The sequence below is a fragment of the Pyrgilauda ruficollis genome, unplaced genomic scaffold (genome assembly GCF_017590135.1).
Source record: "Pyrgilauda ruficollis isolate IOZ18807 unplaced genomic scaffold, ASM1759013v1 scaffold2, whole genome shotgun sequence".
Taxonomy (NCBI): Eukaryota; Metazoa; Chordata; class Aves; order Passeriformes; family Passeridae; genus Pyrgilauda; species Pyrgilauda ruficollis.
This window is the reverse complement of record NW_024519206.1, coordinates 5,895,439-5,917,307: the sequence shown is the minus strand read 5'-3', so window position 1 is coordinate 5,917,307 and position 21,869 is coordinate 5,895,439. Positions and strand designations below refer to the sequence as shown.

Below are 21,869 nucleotides of genomic sequence, written 5' to 3'. Positions count from 1 at the left end.
GAATCTTTGTTCAAAATCAAGGAGAAAACTTCATCTTAATCTATACAAATCAAATCCTTCTTTTTACTAGGCATTGGATTTGGAATTGATTTTCTCAGTAACCTATCTCTTAAAATCAGATTCTGACAGAGATGGAGCTGTAGAAGTCTACAGGGACACAGATAAGAATAATTCATGGTGATTCTTTTTGTTGCACATATTATTATCAGGCTTTCATTGTAAAATGATAATATTTACTGATGATTACAGTCTGAATAGTAATTGGGAGTAACTGCTGATTTCGTGGATTTACTTGCAGTTGGTCCTGCTGTTGAGGGGATTGGTTTTTGTTTCATTTTTCTTTGCCCATGGTATATGAAAAAAATAGGTTCATTCCATTTGCTTTCTATCATTAAATTTCTGGTATTTCTATACATTTTTATCATTCCATTCTGGCAGCATGGAAAAAAGAACAGTAAATTTAAGAGTTTCTAATATGAGTTCTAAAACTGATTTTACTTAGAAGGTGGTGGAACACATGGATTTTCTTTATCTGTTGTCCATATATAAGTATTATTTATATGAGAAAGTTTGTATCAACGTGTCTGCTGTGGTGTGTGAGATGGAATTGATGGGAAGCTGGGAGGATACCAGGGAAGACATCATATTTGCTCACCATATTTCTGTACCTTCTTCAAGCTCCAGTTCTTTGTTGCTGGGGTAGGTAGGTCTTTGGCCTGACTCAGTGCAGCTGCCTCGCAGGGGAGAGGCAGAGCAGCTTTCAAGTGTGGATGATCAGAAGAAAACCAAAACAGACGTGTGGCAGAGATACAAGCAAAGGTTAATAAAACCTTTCATCCATCTTACAAAGCCTGCAAGAGTGTTTGCTATGTATGAGAATCATCATTTTTTCACAAGAGCGTTATCTGGCTTTTCAGCCTCCAGCGTGACTAGAGAGGCAACATAAGGAGAGCAATGTGAGGAATATGTTAGGATGGTTTAACACCACCTTTAAAGAAACTAAGAAACATTCATGAACCAGCTTTATATGTAAACAGACTGTTGGCTAGAAGAAACTGTATTCAATATCAGAAGTATTTATTCCAACATGACTAGTAGCTCAAAGCAATGTAATTGCTTTGTAGAACATAGAAGCTCTATTTTTCTTTAAACCATGCTGCTTCAATTAAATATTCCTTTTGTGTGTTCATTTAATATTCATTTTGTCTGCTACTGCTATACTACGTAAATGGAAAATGCACGGAGAGGAATTTGTGCTAGAGAAATTTGGAGGAAGAACTGTTTTAAAACTGAATAATGTTTTGGGAATTAGCTAAAGTTTATAATAAGCCTAAAGGAGAGGATTTCATTCCAGGTGATAACAACAGCATAAAGCCAGAAATGTTCTGCACAGCGAGCTGTCAACCTTTCATGTTTGTTTATGTGCCAGTATATACTTCAGAAAAATGTTGCACTACTACAGCAAGCTGAAGGCTCTTGATAGCTTCGGTGCAGATAGCAATTTCCAGGGTGTTACACCACTGTACAGTCAAATTACTTTGGGCAGAAATGTGTTATGAAAAGTGTGGATCCTGATGCAGTTTATTTTAAAAATTGAATGTGTACAGCCAGAACAACAAAATAAATATTAAACAGTGACAAATATAAGAAGATGGTTGAGGGTTTTTTAATATAAGTATTGAATTAGGTTCTCAGTCCTGGCTGTCTAGAGCAGATGAAGAACTAGCATTTTATTAAGAAGAGGAGAAAAATTTTGAGACCATTTAATTTCTTTATGTTTGTTTCAATTTCCTTTTTTTTTGGTACTGTAGAAATAGATACTTTTTAGTTTCTCTATGTTTATAAGAAATGGAAAAAAGAGTTCATCTCTATTATAGTTGTTGCAATATTAAAGCACAGAAAAAAACACAGAGCAGCCAAATAACCTCTCTACCAAGTGAAATGTGGTGTTAAAACTGCCATGAATTACAGCACAAGAAACCACATGAACACTGGGAAAGCATGTTGCATTCAACACTTTTGTTAGGGAATATACAACCTTGTCTTAGACTCACCAGTTTTCTAATGTATAAAATTTCATTTCCTCTTTGCTGGAAGAAAATAAATATTTGATTCTAGTAATTGTGAGGTTCTAATATGACAGTGCTGTTAGGGAAACACTGAATAAGTGTTAATGCCTTTTGTGATGTTGAGGTCAGAATTTAAAATTGTATGGTTACTCCTAGGTTTGTATCATGTGTGTTACATTCATGATTTTTAGGGAAATTGGAAAACAGATGGATAATGTTAATTACCATACTGTGAATAGTAGCAGGAACATGTGTGAATGTATTTTCCCAATGGATATTAATACAGGAAAAAAAGAAAAGGGCCCACATTTTATTAAGTGCCTTAATAATTATATGCACACTTGGAAAGATAACTAAGAGGTTGATTTTTATATGCTTTGATTTGCCTTTATTCCACTGTTTGAAGTACTCTGGAAAGTACTCTGGAAAGCTGGGGAAACAATGTGCAATTTATAAATTTATAATTTATAAATTACTTTTTTAATGGTATTTTTTTATATTTTATTGTTAATTTGAGAAATTTCAAAAACTTGTTCTCCAGATTCTGAAATTCTTGGAATTGCACTGAGCCTTACACTCTTCCTTATGCTATTAGAAAAGAAGAAATTTGATCTAAGAGTTAAATAACTTGTAGGCATATTTGTTACTTCATTATATTCCTCTGAATCACAGGAGTTGTGTTTTATTATGCTAAGAATCCTTTCTGTTTTATCTCTCTTCCATATCCTAAATCCCTTTTCTTTGATGCAGACACTGCCTTGCATGTTCTTTTCAACCTCTGAAAGAGGAGCCAAGAAAGACAAAAGCATTAAATAGAAACGGCAGTCAAGGTGATCCATAGCACTCCTGGAGGGGAAAATTTGCTGGCAAACAGAGCAGGCAGCAAGTCATACAGCACCCAGGGAGTCCTGCCACGGCTGGGAAAGATGCAAAACCAAGGTTTTGTCTATCAGTGCTCTTCTACTGTGCTGGCACTCCCAGTAGTATAAATTATAGAATCTGTCTGTCCAAATGCGGCCAGCATGTGGTGTTGGCAGCAAGACAGACTCTATTAAAAAAAAAAAAAAAATTGCCAGTAATTGATCTAGAATTACAGCATTTTGCTGTATTACCTTTTGCCAGTGTGACAGGCAATGTGTCTGTATCAGTGAGATTACTCCCTGTCTAGACTTCCACAATTAGCTACTGCCTGTGATATAAATACTTTGTTGCAGCAGTGGTTGTTTTTCCTTTGTGTAAAGCAAATATAAATAATACAGATATACTGTACCAAGTTAGAGACATGCTTCTTATATTTTAATTCAGCCAAGCAGATCTGCAAGTGATTTTGGCAAAGCTCTGAAGCTGCTGTATTCTTAGTGATCGGCTGTTCATCCAGCTCTTTGACCGGCTCCACTATCAGGGGCTGCAGTTTGCATTCAGTGTCATTTTCTGAGTCCTTCAAATACTTCTTGATCTGTGTCTTTTTGACCTCTCTTGAGATTTACTGCTTAGGATTGAACTCTGTCTTGTAATACTTGTGTCCTTGTGACTCAGCCCTGTATCACCCAGTTAACCTTTTTTGCCCCCTTCACAACCTTTTCATGATACAAAGAAATTTGAGGGTTCCAATATTAGGTAAGGTTAGCTTGTTTCTGAACTTAGAAAAAGTAGATTTTTGCTAATCAGCCTCTCAATAGTCCCATTAAATACAATCCTCTCAAAATGCTGAAAACTAAGCTGCTCATTGTCTCATGCGGTCTGAGTCTCTCTCCCTGGCATTAAACTGTTAATGCTACTTACAGGCACCAAACCAGTCACACAAAATGGGTCAAAACCAATTCTCACGGAAAGCACAACAAAATTCAGTTTAAATCAGTGCAACCCTCATTTGTTAAAAATGCGAGTAATGTCATGCTCAGTGCTTTAAGATGTGTTTGGAGTTACATGTTTCAGGATAGTTGGGGGATTATTTTGTCTTTCTTTGTATTTGTATGAGGAGAAGAGCTCAAGGGATTTTCACATAGCCTTATATGTCCTGGATCAAAGTTGAAAGTAAGTTCTTTATAAAACAGAAACAATAACTGAAACAGTATTAAAATTTACTATATTAAATACAATGATAACTTTACTTTGTTCTCAGCTGCAAAACTGTCAGTGCTTTAGTGGGGGTTTAGTTTCAGTTTTTGACTCCATTGTGGTTAGTCCCTGAAATTTCAGAAAAAAACTTGCAGGAATGGTTAATTCACTTATGTTCCTGCTCTCTAAAAAAATAAATCTTAATCCTTCAGAAGCTTAGAGGGAATCTTAATATTGTATTTTACAGTAATCTCTTTAGAAGACAAAGAATTACAAATGACATTTTAAACTCAGTAAGACTTCAGTGACAACTCCCAGAACAAAAAGAAGCAAGCTTCCTATTTATTTCTGTAACTGCTGTTTGTAAAACACTGATTAAATAAAGAGTGGATAAACGATAGCATTTTCATGAATCAAGTTCAGCTCACTACAGGCAAAGTATGATTCGTTCATCCAAGTAGGTTTAGAACAAATCCAAAGAAAAGCTATTTTGCATTCACTGCAGCGGCCTTTTCTCCCCAGTGTGAAATGGCTTGAGTGCATGTGCATCCCATTGGCAGGGCGGGTCTGGATCAGCGCACAGCAGGGACAGCGGAGTGCCTGTGTGAAGACTGCTTCACTGGGAAAGAGAACCTAAAGAATATTCATAAAGGCCAAATTAAAATATTATATGAAGCCTTGATTAGGCTTGACAGGTTTCCTAAAGACATTCTTGTTGTTATTAGTGCTTAACATCAGCTGCAGATTTGTGAAAGGGCAGCCACCCCCCACCTCCTGCAGCCTTTAAGTAATGGTGGGTGGGACTCTGTGCTGTGTTCTGCTGAACCCTTTCATTCTGAGTTGCATATGTATGCTACTTGAGTTTCTGTGACGTGAATTTTATCCCAAAACTTCATATTTACAAAAACAGTGGTAAATGTACTACACATAATAATACAATACAAAAAGCATAGCGCAGGTAACCTCTATGTGATTTTTTCATACTTTTAAGAACCATTCAGAACTTTAAAGTGGATTAGCAATACTTTAGGATTCATTTCTTTGATTTTTTTGAAAAGTCACAAAGCCCCTTTACTCAGTTCAGATACATTAATTTTCCTGTTTTCATGTGATTAATTTCAAAAGACAACCATGCCTCACCTTGAAGCTTGAAATGTTTTTGGGGCCACTTAAATTAGAAGTGAATTACTGTAGGCTCTTGGTAATTTGCAGAGAGATGGGTAGTTGTAAGGAAAATTGGAGAGAAACCTCTCCCTCTCTTTTCCTGATGTCCACATACAAATGCATAGCAATAACATCCTCAGCAAGTGCTTGAGGTTGATTACAGTGACTTGTGAATACAGGGAAATATGGGTAATTTAGCTGAAGATTTCAAAGCATACAGCTGAAAAATAACAGGATTATTGGTTAATGTGGATGGCAGAAATTGTTCTCAAAAGAAAAAAAAATTGGTATTTCTCAGTATAATTTTGGTCAAAGCAAGTTTCTATTAATACAGCTAGAAATACATGAAATTATAACTTTTTATTCTTTAAAAACTAAAGAAAGAAATGAAATATCAATTCTTCTTTAATCTAAATAAGATTAATTGATTAACCTGTTGAAATTGCTTGGATATTCATAGGTGTTTTGAAATTTATTCATTGGGAATTAGCTTGATACTCTTGTTCTTGATGAATGCTGAGTGTGGAAGTGTTAGGGTTGAGGTCTTTTTCTTTATGTTTTTATTTTTCTATATATTCCATAATCCCAAAGTGAAATGTAGCTAGTTGTGAAGAATGGTATCTGTTGATTTTTTTTTTTGTTTTGTTTTTTTTTTTTCCTGTACATTAAAAACCAAATATTCATCCTTGATTCTATCACATAAACATAAAAAAAAGGTCTTTTAAGTTTGTGATTAAAGCTTTTGAGGTTAAAAGAAACACAGACAAGCAGTTGGTTAGAGCATGGTGCTGATAACACCAGGGCTGTGGGCTTGATCCCCAGTGACCGTTCACGGAAGAGTTGGACTTGGTAATCCTTGTGGGTCCCATCCAACTAAGAATATCCTGTGATCCTGAGCATAGAAAAGAGAAACCATTTGAGTGAGAGGAGGGTATGGCAGCCAGTGTGTGGCCAGGACTGCAGGGCCAGAGGTATTTCTGGAGGCCAGACAGCACGGGGCAGTTTCCTGCCATTTAAAATCAGGGAAGAGTTAGAGGGCAGGGAAGAGGCTTAGAGAGCAGGGAAGAATTACGTATTTGTGTTTTGTCTTGTTTTCTGCTTCTTCTTTAACACCTGCCCCCACCCCAAATTTTAACTTTCTGTGCAAATGAAATTTGGTTTGGTCAAGTGTGGAAGCACTTTAGTTTTTTTAAGGAAGCTCACTGAGGACAAAGCCTAAACAGATCCTTGCCTCAAAGCTGTGGTTCCCTTTTAGACCCTGTCATAGTCATATAAAGAAGTGTGTAGTAGAGTGAAAATTTAAGTGTACTTAAAGTACGCTTTAGTGTACTTAGAGTCTTTTTCTCTAAGCTGGTTGTTTTGTCTTTAAACTTAAAAATCAGCCTAATGTAGATAAGAGGGAGGGTCAGATACATCACTAGGAGCTCTGTGTCGGCATGCACATGAACATAGAATTACTGAGCAGCAGTCTGCTCAAAGGGTCATGTAAATGTGGTTTGTAGGTACTCACCTGTAATGATTTATTAAAATGTTTTACTACTTCACAGGACAAGCAAAGTTATGCAATTTACTACGGGTCTATCTGTGCATCTCATCATTGTTTATAATTCAGTTCTAAAAACAATGTATTTATAATCTAATGAAAGAATTTATTTTTGCCCAGGTAGGACAGTCACATAACAGAGTTTTTGTTCATGTTTACATTTCCAAAGGCAGTATTTGTTGCATCAAGGCTGAGATTTTTATAATTTTCAATAGTGTTTTCACTAATAATTTTCAACCTGCCTTAGAATTGGATTGAAGATGTTTTGATGACAAGCATGTTTTTAGGTGCAATGTGATTTTTTGACAATGGAGATATGATGGACTCCCAAGTGGGCAAATTTTTCATCTGGGGTACAATAACAACCTGATCTTTAGAAAGAGGAATTTTTTCATTGAGTGCACAAACCATACACAAGGTGTAATGACATGGTAAGGTAGAAATTCATAGTTTGCAAGATAAGCAGTTTATTTCAATCACAAGTGGTTTTTGTATCTCTGCTCTAATTGAAGATTTTCTGCAGTCTTTATTTTTGAAAAAATGGCAGTTGTTCAAAGTGATGTTTTGAGGAAATGGCATCTCTCAACTCAGTATAAATACACCCAAATTAAATACAGCAATAATTATGTCATTTGTGGAAGGCTGGTTAGAGATAAAGTAGCGCAGTCTTGCTGAAATGGAAATTGAAATGTGTTTATATTTAATATGCATTAATTTTTCTGGATAGCTAGATAGATCTTGGCAACTATAATTCAAACTTAGTTTGCAAAAAAATATGGGGGATTTTCCATGGGCTGAATCTGCCAGCTACTATGGCTGTTTCAGCCAGCTAGTGTTCATTCTCAGGGTTTTAGAACTACAAGTGAACTGTTCAGCCACAGTGTTCACTTAAAAAAGAAACAATGAGGAGCAGAGGCTAAATATATAGCCTATCATCAGCCCATTCCCAAACTGGTGCTGAAGTTAATGTTGGATGAACAGATGAAAATTGTGTGGAAGGCAATGAGAGGTTTAAAGCTCATGGGAATCAGTAATAAAATGTGGCCACATATTGCTTCCAGACATTCAAAAAGAAGATGTTGTAAATAATTTGTATCTGCCATAGTTCATTTCACTTATTCCTGTGCAGTACCAAATTATGCTGTTAACCTGCTTTGAAAATAGTAAAGGCTCAGCCTGGCTCCTTCAACAGCTTTACTCACTGAAATAGTCTTGTACTCGGGTCATTCAGGTGAATGAGGATTGTGTGGCTTGGCCCCAATTTCTTCATAGGACAGAGAACTCCCCAGTCAGAGGAAATATCTTCTGTGTGATCAAGTGTCTGCAGATAGACAGCTTTTATTTGATAAGTAGTTGCAGGGTTTTTTTCTGAATTGTTTATTCTTTTGCTCTTATGTGGTAAGTCAATTCACAGTGTGTATGAGGGGAGATCTTAAAAAACCTGAAAAATATAGGATTTTTTAACCTCTGGCTTGTGGATTTCATGTTGAACTGGGTGAATATTTCTGATTTTAATAATGGAAAAAGCAACTACATCATCTTGCAAGGATATAGCCTTTCATCTATTTTTGTTGACATTTATTATAACAACATGTTGCATGTCAAATATTTACCATAGACCTTGGAGATTTAAGAAAATGATAGGAACAAGTTGGTTGCAACTAGGTGTAAGTTACTCCTTGGGGCATTCCAATTGGACACAAGAGGAAACTTTTACAATGAGAACAATCAGAAGTTGTTCATTGAAGTGATAGAAGTTGTATCATTGAAGTGATAGACTCTTCAACATTGGATACTTAAGTTCCAGTTGGACAGGGTGCTGAGCCATCTTGTCTAGACTGTTCTTTTGCCAAGAAAGTTTGGACCAGATCATCCTTGAATTCCCTTCCAACCCAGTATTCTATGATTCTGTAATTCAATAGCTTCTGTTATTTGGAGAGTTACCAGCTGGTATGTCTCTGTCTTCAAGAGTTTATTCTTTCTATAATAATGTCACAGATTGTGTGGAACAAGCATTTTTTAGCTGGATTTTAATTTTATTTTAGTTGTAATAAAGGAAAGACTAGAAGAAGCCTACTTGAAATCACCACTGTTTTCCAAAATGTATTGTGTAGTTTTTCTCCTTTTTGCATGCAGTATGGAAGGAAGAGAATATGGTATTAATTGGCATCAAGGTATAAAGTATAGTGCAGTAGAAATATGAAGAAAAAAATTAAACAGTCCAGAAAAAGTTATTTAAGTGTATGAAAGAGATCCAATTCATGCCTTCAAGAGAAGAGTTTTGGCTCCTACCGTGGCAGCAAAAACTAAGTTGTGAATGTGATTGCTTAGTTCATTGTTCTCTAATATGATTAATTCATGTGTATGTTAAGGAATTATTCAATATTAAATATTCAGTTTGGGAGGAAAAGTGAAATGTATCTCTAACCCTAAAAACAGTAGGTGAAGAGTAATCCCATGCTTGTATTCTCAAAGTTTGAGTTTCAATTCTCAAAGAAACTCAAAGTTTGAGTTTCTCCAAGGATGAAATTCTTACATTACATACAGGAAATACTGAGAGCTTGCTTTTGCAGTATGGCAGAGAAATAACTTGAGTGAGCAATGCTAGCATCTTATCTTGTTTTCCAGGTCCATGGGGGAGATGCATGGGAGATGAATGCGGCCCAGGAGGCATCCAGACGAGAGCAGTGTGGTGTGCCCACGTGGAGGGCTGGACCACGCTGCCCACGAACTGCAAGCAGCCCGAGCGGCCGGACAACCAGCAGAGCTGTTTCCGTGTCTGTGACTGGCACAAGGAGCTGTACGACTGGCAGATCGGCAGCTGGAACCAGTGCCGGCCTGTCCTCTCCCGCAGCCACGAGAAGCCCCTGGAGTGCCTCCGAGGGGAGGAAGGGATCCAGACAAGGGACATCACCTGTATACAGAAGTCCAACGGGGTTCCAGCTGAAGATGTCATCTGTGAGTATTTTGAGCCAAAGCCCCGGCAGGAGCAGGCGTGCCTCATCCCGTGCCGGCAGGACTGCATCGTGGCCGAGTTCTCGCCCTGGTCTGAGTGCTCCAAGACCTGCGGCAATGGGCTCCAGCATCGGACGCGGCACGTGGTGGCTCCGCCGCAGTTTGGCGGGTCAGCTTGCCCCAACCTCACAGAATTCCAGATGTGCCAGTCCAGCCCATGCACTGTTGAAGAAAGCCTGTACAGCCTAAATGTGGGACCATGGAGCGCATGCTCGGTGCCCCATTCGAGACAAATAAGGCAAGTGAGGAAACGAGGGAAGAACAAAGACAAGGAAAAGGAGAGAGAAAAGGCAGTTCGAGATCCTGAGGCTCGCGAGTTAATTAAGAAGAAGAGGAATCGTAACAGACAGAATAGACAGGAGAACAAATACTGGGACATACAAATTGGGTACCAAACAAGGCAGGTCACGTGTACTCACAGAAATGGGAAAACTGCTGCTCTGAGGTAATCACTATTTATGTTTGCATACTTAAATTTTTATCTGTTTGAAGTAAAACATGCTATTCTTTTACATAAACCCAAATCTCAGAATGGAGTTCATGCTATTTCCACTTCTACATCCATCATCAAGCTGAAGTGTTTTCTGTGACGTGAAACATGCAAACAGTGCTGGTGATTATACTAAGCATCACATACATGTGCGCTGTTAAGCTGTGCTAGTCCCTAACCTCTGTTTTCTTAAATAGATTTCCTCCAAATGCTTGAAGATACATGTCAAATATCTGCTCTGTTTCTGTGGGTTCAGGCAGGTGCCTGCTATCTAACAAGTTATGCATTTTTGAAACAGGTGGTGTAGATGATGGGCACAAAGACTAACAGCAAACTGGACTGAGTCAGACTTACAGTAAAAGTACAAAACAACAGAGAAGGATGCATGAGAAAGCAGCAGCTACTCATTCCCATATATTTTTTTTTTAAATAGATAAGCATGAAATATTGTTTGTCCCTCTTGATTCCTGTGGCAAAATTTCTGAAAGGGAGACTGTAAAACCTCTGCTTGTTCCATGTACTTCCTCTATTTCTTTCTCATCTGTACCTTTATGCTGTCTGCCCTGGGTTTTTTCTGGTATTCACTTACATATCTTGATTTGTTATTTTACTTTTCAAGTGTTCTGTCAATCACTGATGTTTTGATAATTCTTTCCACAGGCTTCTGGGTGTGTTTCTAAAATTGTATGATCTTTGATTTGTTTTATCTCGCATTCTTTTGCTAGCTTATTTATTTATTTCTTTCCTATCCCCCAGAATGTTTTTATTCAACTCAAAAATCTTCTTTCAGTCTAGTCTTCCTTTCTTTGATGTGATTCTATTTCCTGCCCTCTAGTTCAATGCCTGATTAATCAATTTTACTTCAACTGTGAAATTACTAGGATACCTTGCTGAATGGGGCTGACAGTCATTGCTGCTATATTACTGTTTAGGAACTTCTTTCAAGGTGTTTTACTTTTGAGTTTTTGTTGTGCCATTTAAACATTCTATCACAGAACATGTAATTGCTTCCACCTTTCCAATTAGAAAACAAATAATATCTTGTTTTTCAAGTGTAGAAAACTTTTTTGGAGTATAATTCCTTTCAAGAGATGATCCAGCAGTGAAAGAGGAAAATGATAAGTTCCCTGGTTTAAGGGAAGGACTGAAAGGCTGGGGTTGTTTAGTTGAAGGAGCGACATATGTGTGAAGATGTGAAAGAAAAGCCTATGAGTATGTAACAAGCCATCACAAGGAAGAGTGGAACAACCTATTCTCTCTTTATATTATGGATGTATTGGGAAAGCAATAATGGGCAAATCACAGCAGTGCAGAATGAGGCTAGGCTTCTCAATACTGGGAATAGTGAGACTGCAGAAAATTTCTTGAGCCATGTGTGGCACCTCCGTCTTCAAAAGTTTATAAGCAAAGGCTAGAAAAATGCACGTGTCAGTGATGACACACCTGGAGTAGCTCTTGATTAGGGAAGAGCGGACTGACTGCATAGTCTTTTTGCAGTCTCTTCTAGGTCTGGTTTTCTTTAGTTCTTTAACATTTTGATCCACAGTTTGATGAAGGTCTTCACAAGGAATCTTAAAATCAGCAGCTCAGGCAGTCCCAGGCATTGGCTGCACCACAATCTCATTGTTGGTACAGAAAAGATTTATCCTTCCTTTTCCAGCCTCACATCATGCAGACCACACTGTGCCTAGCCCAGAAACATCATTACCCTTTAAATACAAGGAATAATTTATTATACATCAGTTGCTATCAGATAGCAGCCAGGCACTCTTTTTGAAAGTCCCTAAGTTTTGAAAGGTTAAGAAAATTATTGAGTAAAAAAAAGGGAGGAATGACACAGTCATGCCAAAGCTCTGATAAATGGTAAAAGAAAGTAAAAGTACAGTTGGAAGTCAGTAGCATACTTTATTCATCATCTTTACATTCACTCTTGAATTCACTTAGATCACCAGCACTGTCTTAAGTTCAGATACCACAGCCTCTTGTGCAATTTCAGGCTGGTGCAGGGAAGTGAATAAAACCCTCTTGCCTAAGGCAGTGAAACAATAGATTATACAATGTAGGATCAGTTCTTCAAAGAGGTGAAAATTAAACATGATGCAACGGGCATTTTTATGTCTAATGGATAAGATTTTATGCTTTAATTGCACAAAGGATTTCTAGTAGTCTTCACATCAATTTTAATACAGAATTTTTTTTTTCCAGTTGCATAGTATAAACAAGAAAATTTGGTGAAATTACTCATGTGAGAAATTCTGGTGCTGGTAACACAGCTTTTAGAGGCCAATGTATGTCACCTGTATCCATTTGCATAACTTATGCTGCACCCCTTCACTAAGCAATCAAATGCTTTATTCTATGACTGCCATTCCAGAATATGAAACAATAGAATTATTTTTCTGCTCAGGGTGTCAATGCAGCCAGCTCAAATGATTTTGTAATCTTCATCACATAGTAACTGTGTTACTAAATAATATAGACAAGTAAGGTCGCTGGAAAACCTGCCCTTCTCATGTGAAATGCTCTTCAGCTTAAATAGTCCATTTTCAGTGAGTTTTGACTTTAGCAATCAGAAACAATCAACCCCCTGGCAGCATGACTGAAAGAAGAATAAAAACCCTCAGGCAAGTAATATTTTTTGCAGAGATAGCAAAATTGATATATTATAAAAAGGGTTTTAAAAATGAACAACTTTTAGAAGGGTGCTACAGAGAAAATGGTTCTGCAACGCTGTCAGCAAAACTTCAAAAAGGCAAAATTCTCTTGACATATCAGCACACCAGGAGTGGTAAAGAGAAGTGAAACAAGAAGATCAAAGTTTAATTTATATACTTTATTGCTGAGTGAACAATAGATAGTCTCCCGTGAAGGATGAAATATTGGATTTTGTATTGCTCCTTCTACAATAATGTATGTGTCACACAGCCTGTGTTTGCTTTATGTTCCCCTTAGTCTGAAATTCTGGTGCACTAAAAATATTTGAAAAATAGAAATGTTGAAGGAAAAAGCCAAATTCGGTAACTAAAAGTGGCTTACAAAATGACTTTTCTCTGAATAGCTAACAAAATCTGGACAGTGCTGCTGTTAGTGTAGAGGGCAACACTTGGTTGTCTGAAATGTTTCCTCTTTGGTGAAATTGGGGTTTACCAAAGAGAGCTGTTAGACAACAAACTGGCAGTGTAGAGAAACATAAAATGTATGAAGAAGCTAATTTTGACTTGTAAACCTGTTTGCCCTATTACAGGTTGTGATGATTATGCCTCATGTAAAGCCTATAATTCCCTGTTGTAATATAGACTCTGTTGCTGTTGTGTCTCAAACATTTAGTCATAATTTTCTTTGTGAGCAGACTTTTGTGGGAAAGTTTAGCAAAAATGTTTGGCTGGTTTGTACAAATTGTACAAGTCTAAGGAAACCTTTTTTTACTTTTTTTTTTTAACTGTTTTTAATTCATACAACCTTTTTACTGAAGTGCTTTCTTGGGACCCCACTAGAGTGGGAAATTTGGAAGGACTTGAGCACAGTCATTTATAACTGTAAGAACGTGGAACAGAACTAGAGTATCTTTTTTGAACTGTATGATTCTCTGCTGCAGCAAAGATTTTGAAATCCAGTGACAAAGCACATCATGTTCCCCTGAAGCAGCTGCTCCATAGGTGTGGGGACAGCCTGTCACTGCTAAGAGTCACTTAACTCAAATGTCTGGAAAGGGGGCTGTAGTTAAAGCAGTTCTTCAAGGATATAACTGTCTCAAAAAAAAAAAAAATCCCAGGAATTTTTGCACTATTTCCTTTATTTTTCTACATCATTTGGATATGGCTTGTTATCTTGCTTAGTCTGGGACCAAAACATTTCTGAATGGGGGGAAGAATGGAGGAGACCACATAGGAAACCATCCCCACCAGCTCTGGTTGCAGTCCCTGTAAATCATTAATACTCTCTTGGCAGCACCACTGTGGAACAGACCTGTATGTGAAAATTAATATTATTGGCAACCTAAATGACCTGAAGTGAGAATTAAAGAAAAAAAAATGAGTAGAATTTTATAAATATTCAGAGCTTTTATTTCTTTGTTAGAATATAACCATATGCAATTACAATCTAGGAACAAAATGAAGGGGCAGAAAAGAATCCAAAATTTAAGACATGCCAACCAAACATGATTTAGCAGATTGTCTTAGGCTCAATACATTTGTTCATATGATAATCTAATCTTTGATTTGTTTCACCTCTGTTCATCTTAGAAAGTAATTATTTTAATTATTTTAATCTTCTTCACTAACTCTGTGCATTCATTAAATATCTAGAAAACTACATCCACATCTTATAACAAATTTAACTCTTGGAAGTTTTCATTATAATCTCATTGTAGTGCTTTACTAAATTTCAAGTTTTAGAGAGTTTGAGCTTTTATTTATTCCAATACTATAGTTGAGACATGAGAGATGATAGTAGGACTAAAATTATTGAATTGTCTTGCTTATGTTGGGCATATGTAATACTTAATTTTTAATCTTATTTCACAAAGACATGTATCTGCTTAAAGCAGAGTCATGATATTCACTACTGGTCACAGGTGCTGAGTAGCCAAAAAATAAGGAATTTGGGAATGGCCAATTGAGTATTTAGACTGATAAGAAAATAATACTCAAGATATTGTCAGGAAAATCAAGGAGAGAGCATCTCGTCCTCTAGAATGACATTTTTGCTTTATTTTTTCTTTTCCAGGTCCTTAAACCTCCTAACCCAATGCTCCCATTCCAAATAATAAAACAAATGTCTGTGTTCACTTTATGGACTTTCACTCCTATAAATTATAAACTGTGTGAAGGAGGAAAATAAAAAACCAAGCCAAACCATCACAAGCCTGTTGCTTTATTTATGCCATTGATTTGGAAAGCAGACAAGTCACCCAGAGGAATATGCTGTCAGCAAACAGAGAAAAGATTCAGACACACAATACAGCAGCACAGTTTGCTGGATCCTGTAATGTATCCCTTGCTTAGAAAAACATCTTAAGAGATTCTCTGGGCTTCTCTGAGCCCCTCCATGAGGCAACAGGCAGAAAGGGGGATGTGTGTGAAGGTGGCAGTGGTTAAGGTGCAGTGACTTCAAGGAGATGGGCTGCAGAAAGGTGAGGGAAATAGCAATGCAGAGAGGATGGGCTGTGGAGATCAAGGAGCAGAAGTAACCTTTTGTTTGTCACTGAGAACCAGATGAGGGCATGTATGTCTGCCCCTGCTTTTTATGCTGCTGTAAAGGCAGCTCTACTGCTGTTTGTAGAGGAAGCCTCCAAGCTCACCATACTGAGAGGATTTAAAAGACATAAGTAGCTCACTTATAGAGCACCTGTAAATATCACACACTTGGATAATGAGCTATATACAGTCATCTTGATTCATTAATTTGGAATTATTTAGAGCACATTCTGTTAACAAATGGAGAACAGGGAAGAAGAAAATAATGTTGGATGAGAAACCTCTTGATAACTAAAAACTACAGGGTTATTTTTCAGGTGCATTGGGATAATGAAAATGCAAACTATTATTAAAGAAACAGGATGCAAACATTGCTTTTCTATAGTTTTCTACTATGCCTTTAGAATTTCCACAAATTTGAAAGTAGAAGCATCGTGTAATTTTTTAATGTGATTTTGGTGGAGGCAGTAATTTCTGTGGATATGTATAATATTATTCAATGGGTGTTCCTTTCTATTCTAAGTACCTGCTCAATCATCTTACTGAGACTGCTGTTTTGACAGTCTCTTGTCAGTATTGCTACACACTTGACATACCATGCCCAAATCTAGATTTAAGATGGAAACATACACACCGTGCTGAATAATTGAAACAGCAATGAACGATTCCTTTTTCCACACCATATTTTAACTCCTTTCATACAGTGAACAATTGTTCTGTCATCTAGATGTATGACATTCATATATTTCTGTGCAAATCATCAAGACTGGGTGCCTTTCTCTTATATAGTTTTTATTCAAATACATGTAATTGTCTTCCTTAGCAAAATATAATAGGCTATAATGTAATGAGAGTTGTACTCTATGTTCTGATAATCTCTTGTGGCAATAAATCCTATGAATGAATAAATTATTTCCTTGAATGAATGCAGTGTTGAATTTTCAGCTTCAATCTAGAGATTATGTTGCACAGTGGTAAACTGAATTAGGCACTAAGATCTTTAATGAAGATACTCCTACACTGTACTTTTACACAGCTTTTCTGCCTCCTTGTCAGTTAATGTTAATTGACCTCAGTGTGACAAAATAAATGTTAATCAAGGAGTATTATTCTAAATTTTTAATTTCCTATACTGGTATTATATTGTAATCTGTAAAGAGTCCTACTGGAAACAAAATAGAATGTATTACTTTTTTAGATTTGTGTTTTGGTTTTGTTTTTTTTATCAAACTGCTAAGCGTAGTCTAGGACTTAGAGTATGCCCTTGTTGTATCAATCTGCTAAATAAAGTTATGGTATGGGAGCATGTGAATTGAGCATCCTTCTGGGACATATTGTCCCTCAAGGTAGAAATGCACAGGACTCACACACAGAAGTCACAACTTCCCAGAGCATCAGGGTTGGCTATTTCAGTGCCTAGCTTTCAGCAGTCCCACTGGAAATAAAATGTGTGGCTCACCTCCTAATGCTGACCACATTTTTCCAAGTGCTGGACAATGCAATGGAGCCAGTGATACTGCCAAATCTGAGCATCAGTACAGGGACAAATCTAAACTAATGCCTGAAACACAACTAATAGTAGTTATATAGTTTTCAGTAATATATTTCTTTATATCTTAACATTAATACTGCATATTTATATTCACAAAGTTTGTAATTTTGTTTATTTTTCCTTTGCTGATAACCCTGTGAATCTAGCTGTTAGTTTGGGTCAAAGTAGATTCTGATTAATGTTATGTAATGAAAATTCCCACTGACAAAGGGAAATTCCTCCCTAAAGCTTTAATAAGTCATCTCTGTAGATACTTGCCAAATAACTTGCTCTGCCATTTCAAAATTATCTGTAGCATGAGATGTGCATGCATGTTGCTGTATCACTGGACTGTGAAAGATAGCACTCTCACTGAACACTTTTGCTTCTTTATCTCCTCAGACACTCATGGTATCTGCAACAGCCCCACAGCAGCTGTTGTTGACACTTGTTTGGGTATAGTAGCACCCCTTGTTGCTTTGCCTCTATTTTTTCTTGACACAGTAGCTGTACGTAACCTGTATCTTCTCCTGTAGTGTAGAAAGCCTGAGTGGTTTTGTTTATTTCAAAATAGTTTGGCAGAATTAGTTAAACTTGTGAAAGGATCATGGGAAAATAGTCTTGTGAAAAACACTTAGGTGGACAGTATTGGAATTGTAAATGAATAGAAGTGGACTCATTGTTTGTGTGATTATAATGGCCCATTATACCGGGAGGTACTAACAGTTTCTCAGAACAATGTGCAAGATGACCAATACTAAACAGTGCAGCTGTATGGAAAATGAATGAGGACTATGTAATTTTCTACTAGGAAAAAGTACAGGCACTGTATTTTCACTGACTTCCTTAAAGAGACAACTTGGTACCAACCATAAACTGAACCTCTCAAGGATGACTAGACTTCACAAATGGCATTTTATGTCTTCAGAGTAGATCACCGGGGTTATCTAAGCTCTGGATTTAAATCACTCTATTATTTTTCCTGCTGTCTAGTACCTGCACATTAAATAGAATTTTTTAAATTTTGATTTTATTTATGAGAAAACATCCTTTTTTTCCTTTAGCCGAAATACTTATCACAGTCTCTCTTAAAATCCAGCTGTACTTGTGGTCCAAGAATGGCATAGAGTTCATTTGATTATTTTACTTCAGAGGTTAAAGCATCCAACAAGTTGTATGAACTCTGAGGAGAACACTGCATGGAAAATAAATAGCTTGTTGCAGCACATTAGGACATTGTGCTTGATTCTTGTACCTGTTACTCCAAAATCCCTCTTACTCATACTAATTATGTCTTAAGGTTCCCTGGTGGTTAAATAAAGAGCAAGGAGAAGACACTCCACATGCAATATTAAGGTCTGGATTTAATTTCAGATAACACAAAGGATTAATATTCAGCATGAATACTGCTGTGTTTCTTCAGGCTTCCTGCCCATGAGTATGATCATTCAAAGCTAAAATTGCAAAGTAGAAAATTGCACACATGGGTCATTATAATTCAAAGGTTGACTTGACCTTCTGACCTAACCAGATCATTTCTGTGAGGTAGTTCTGTTAAGGGTGTGAGCATCTAGGCTGTGTGTCTGCCCATGGATCATCAGATTTCCCAGCAGTTTAAACAACCTGAGCTTTTCTAGAATGTGATGCTAATGAGTGATGTGGTACAGATTTTACCCCTTCCTTCACTGTAAGGTTGCATTTATGAGATGCAGATGTGGTCTTTGCAAGCTGTTCCTTAGAGTCTCTAGTCTTGTAGCAATTTACTAAGATTTGAAAAGAATTCTGAGCAAACTGCTGATATTCTCTCCACTTGGAAAAGTAAAATATGCTTGTACTCAACTCCTACTTTAAATTCTTTGCTTTGCTTTAAGGATTCTTTGGGAGTTGGGTCTATGTTCATGCATGTCTGTAGGTTGCCTTGCAAGGCTGCTGCCTAGCGTTGTGTCTTCTTCTGGTGTAATTTACAATTGCTATTTTCAAACACAAATTTGCTTTCTGACTCTTTTCCAAAAGACTCCTCTAATTTTAATTTGCCCTTCAGTCAAAAATGTCAGCCTTTGCAAGCCCACTTCTGTGTATTTGTGTATGTGTGCAATTTTGGTATTCAAGTGCTAAACTAATATGTACTTTTGGTGTTCTGCAAGTAACTAGTTATTGTTCCAAGTCTTTCTGCAGATGAGTTTGTTTGGTGAAATGGGCTTGTATGTCAGCAGTTCTCATCTTGTGGCTGGTGGTAAACATTGGAAACCATTTTCCTAATGGTATTCAATGAAGTAATGTTTAATGAGATCAGCAAGAATTCAAGAGAAAAGGTTCGTGATGATGTAGTGATGTAGCTGATTGTGGGAGATGCCTGATGGTGTGCAGGACTTTGTGGCTAAGAAATGGTTAAATTATTCTGTACTGAGGGAGCTCACTGCGGGCTTCTTTTTTTTTTTTTTCCTTTTTTTTTTTTTTTTTTTTTTTTTAAACTTCCAGGTAGTTCTTGCTCTTCTTTCTTAGTATTCAGATGAAGCTTTTTAAAAACCTGTTAAAGCATTTTGGATTCCCTTAGAATACTGATTGTCCTTTGATCTGAAACCTTCAGAAGCAGCTACCTTTTTCTGCTGAACTGCTGAACCTCATCTCGTGATATTCAGTATGTGTTTCTTCCAGGCAGATAGCCTAGTTTTTGGCTGCATCTTCTTCAGTCCTCTAAAGTTCTTAATTCATTCATTCAGTCAGTCTTGTTTGTTCAAAGCATAATTGGATTATGTTGTTGATGTTTTACTTTGGAGAATGCAAGCCAAACTGCAAAAAGAATAATGAAGTTCCTTCCCAATAGGTAGGAAAATAGAACAAGTTCTGACTCCAGAGCTCTTCCTGATCTTGAAGGGCATGTACTGTGACACTATTTAGTATGAGAGAGTCAAGAGGAGGAAGAATGCCATTTTTCCCTAGGTTTTGTGTGTGGTGTCTGACAATATAGATCTCTGTTGAATGTCTCTAAATAATTCTGGCTGTGCTGAGCTCTCTGACACTCTCTGTGTCTGCTTTCCACACCAGTGACAAGGGTAGGTCAGTCGTGCCAGGACTGGAGCAACTGGGCAGATCTGTAGGTACATCTACAAAGAAGTCTAGAGTGACAGGAGCCAAGACACTGTGGACATAATCCACTGCTACATGAAATAGTCAACCAGGATTAAAAAAAATCACAGTTTTCAATTTAAAAAAATGAAAACATTTTGTTTAAGTCCTCTTTCAGTCAAAGCCTTGTCTTTTGTTCCTCCTGAGTGCCAAGAGTTTATGTTGGCATCAATCTCCTGAACCATAGCCATGTTATTCATTTCAGAGTAATGAAAATCTCTGTATGTAATCAAATGGCAAATCATCTGAAGAAAAACAAATATATCAGAATTCTGGGAGAATGAGTATAGTGAATGAAAGTAAGGAATAGTAACTGAAAATTTCATTAATGAAAATCAAAGCTGAATGTGGATAATGGGAAAACCAAAGCTGAATGTTGATTATGGTGAAGGAATAGAAGCAAAATAATGCAGACAAAAGTTATTGAACAGACTATTTAGTTTGCATTAACCTTGCCAGTTGGGCTCCATTACTTTACATTATAGTCAAAACAAATAAATAGCAGTTCTTGTTACATATCAGTACTGAGTGAATTAATTGAATTCATTGTAAAGGACATGTTCTTCACTGTTCAATTTAAATTATGAACCTCACACTGATGCTGCGTTACATTTGAGCATGAAAAGCAGTGTATCAGGAAAAGCAAAAAATTGAACTTCAAAATGGTGTCTCCTCAATACCTTGTGTTTGTGACTCCTGTTTCTATTAACTTATAGATTGTTGGGATATAGTAATGTGCAGATATTTTAGGAGTATCCTCAGTATAAGCACTGAGTAGTCCTCAAATCCAGACCAATTTTCATTTCAAAGTTGCACTTAGAGTAGAAAGGATGTGTAGTTGCAGGATATAACTATGTTCAAATAAAACAAGACCAAGTGAAAGAGGACTCTTGGACCGAACAGTAAGACAGTCAAGGAAAGATCTTATAGAAGTATCAAAGCTCAAAAATGCCACAGAGAAATCAAATACAGTTATGCAAGTCCTGAAGTCAGAAAATGAAATTAACTGAGCACTTCTAATGCAAAAATAACTATCTACAGTTATGGGTCAGTAGAAAAAGTGTGTAATACATTGTTTCTAAGACAATGTATGTACCAAAATCTTATCTAGTTATAGGACGCATTTGTCTTAGTTTATGGAGGTGAACATTATAAACTCTTCAGTGCAAAGATTCAGCTTGTGTTCCAAAAGTCTGTAAGCCACAGTTTTCTGGAAAACCAGTGCATATCTTGGGATAGTGTGACTGAGTACTTGCTGTCTTTCCATTTTTGCCCTTTATTTGCTACTGCCAAGGCAGGTTTATGACTGCATGGATTATTAATTAGTTAATAGTTAGAACCTCCCAGCCATTCTGATGCTGGTCTTCATCTTTTCTCATTAATTCTCCTTTCTAATTACTAGTCCAGTCCAATATGGACAAAACACCAGCAAAAGCAGAAAGTCTCTTAGTTGTACAAGTTATGAATGGTGTATGCTCATGCAACAAAGAGTTCTACTGCCTAGTTTAAAAACTATTTATTTTTTCTATTAATCTTGAATGAATTTAGAGACCAGTCCTGCTGTCATGCATTACCATGCATTTGGATTCATGAATGCAGTATGCACAGCTTTATTTATTGCAAAAATCTATCAGAAAAACCCATTTCTTGTCTAGTTGAATTTGTAGAGGAGGAA

The 21,869-nt window shown here is 36.9% G+C and overlaps 1 protein-coding gene across 1 annotated transcript in view; it reads left to right on the top strand.

Annotated features, from left to right (window-relative positions):
- Positions 1 to 21,869, top strand: part of THSD7A (thrombospondin type 1 domain containing 7A) — a 222,196-nt gene that overhangs the window by 94,774 nt on the left and 105,553 nt on the right. The window contains exon 3 of the mRNA XM_041466725.1: positions 9,463 to 10,294. Within this exon, the coding sequence (XP_041322659.1) occupies positions 9,463 to 10,294 (832 nt within the window). The remainder of the gene's footprint in view (positions 1 to 9,462; positions 10,295 to 21,869) is intronic.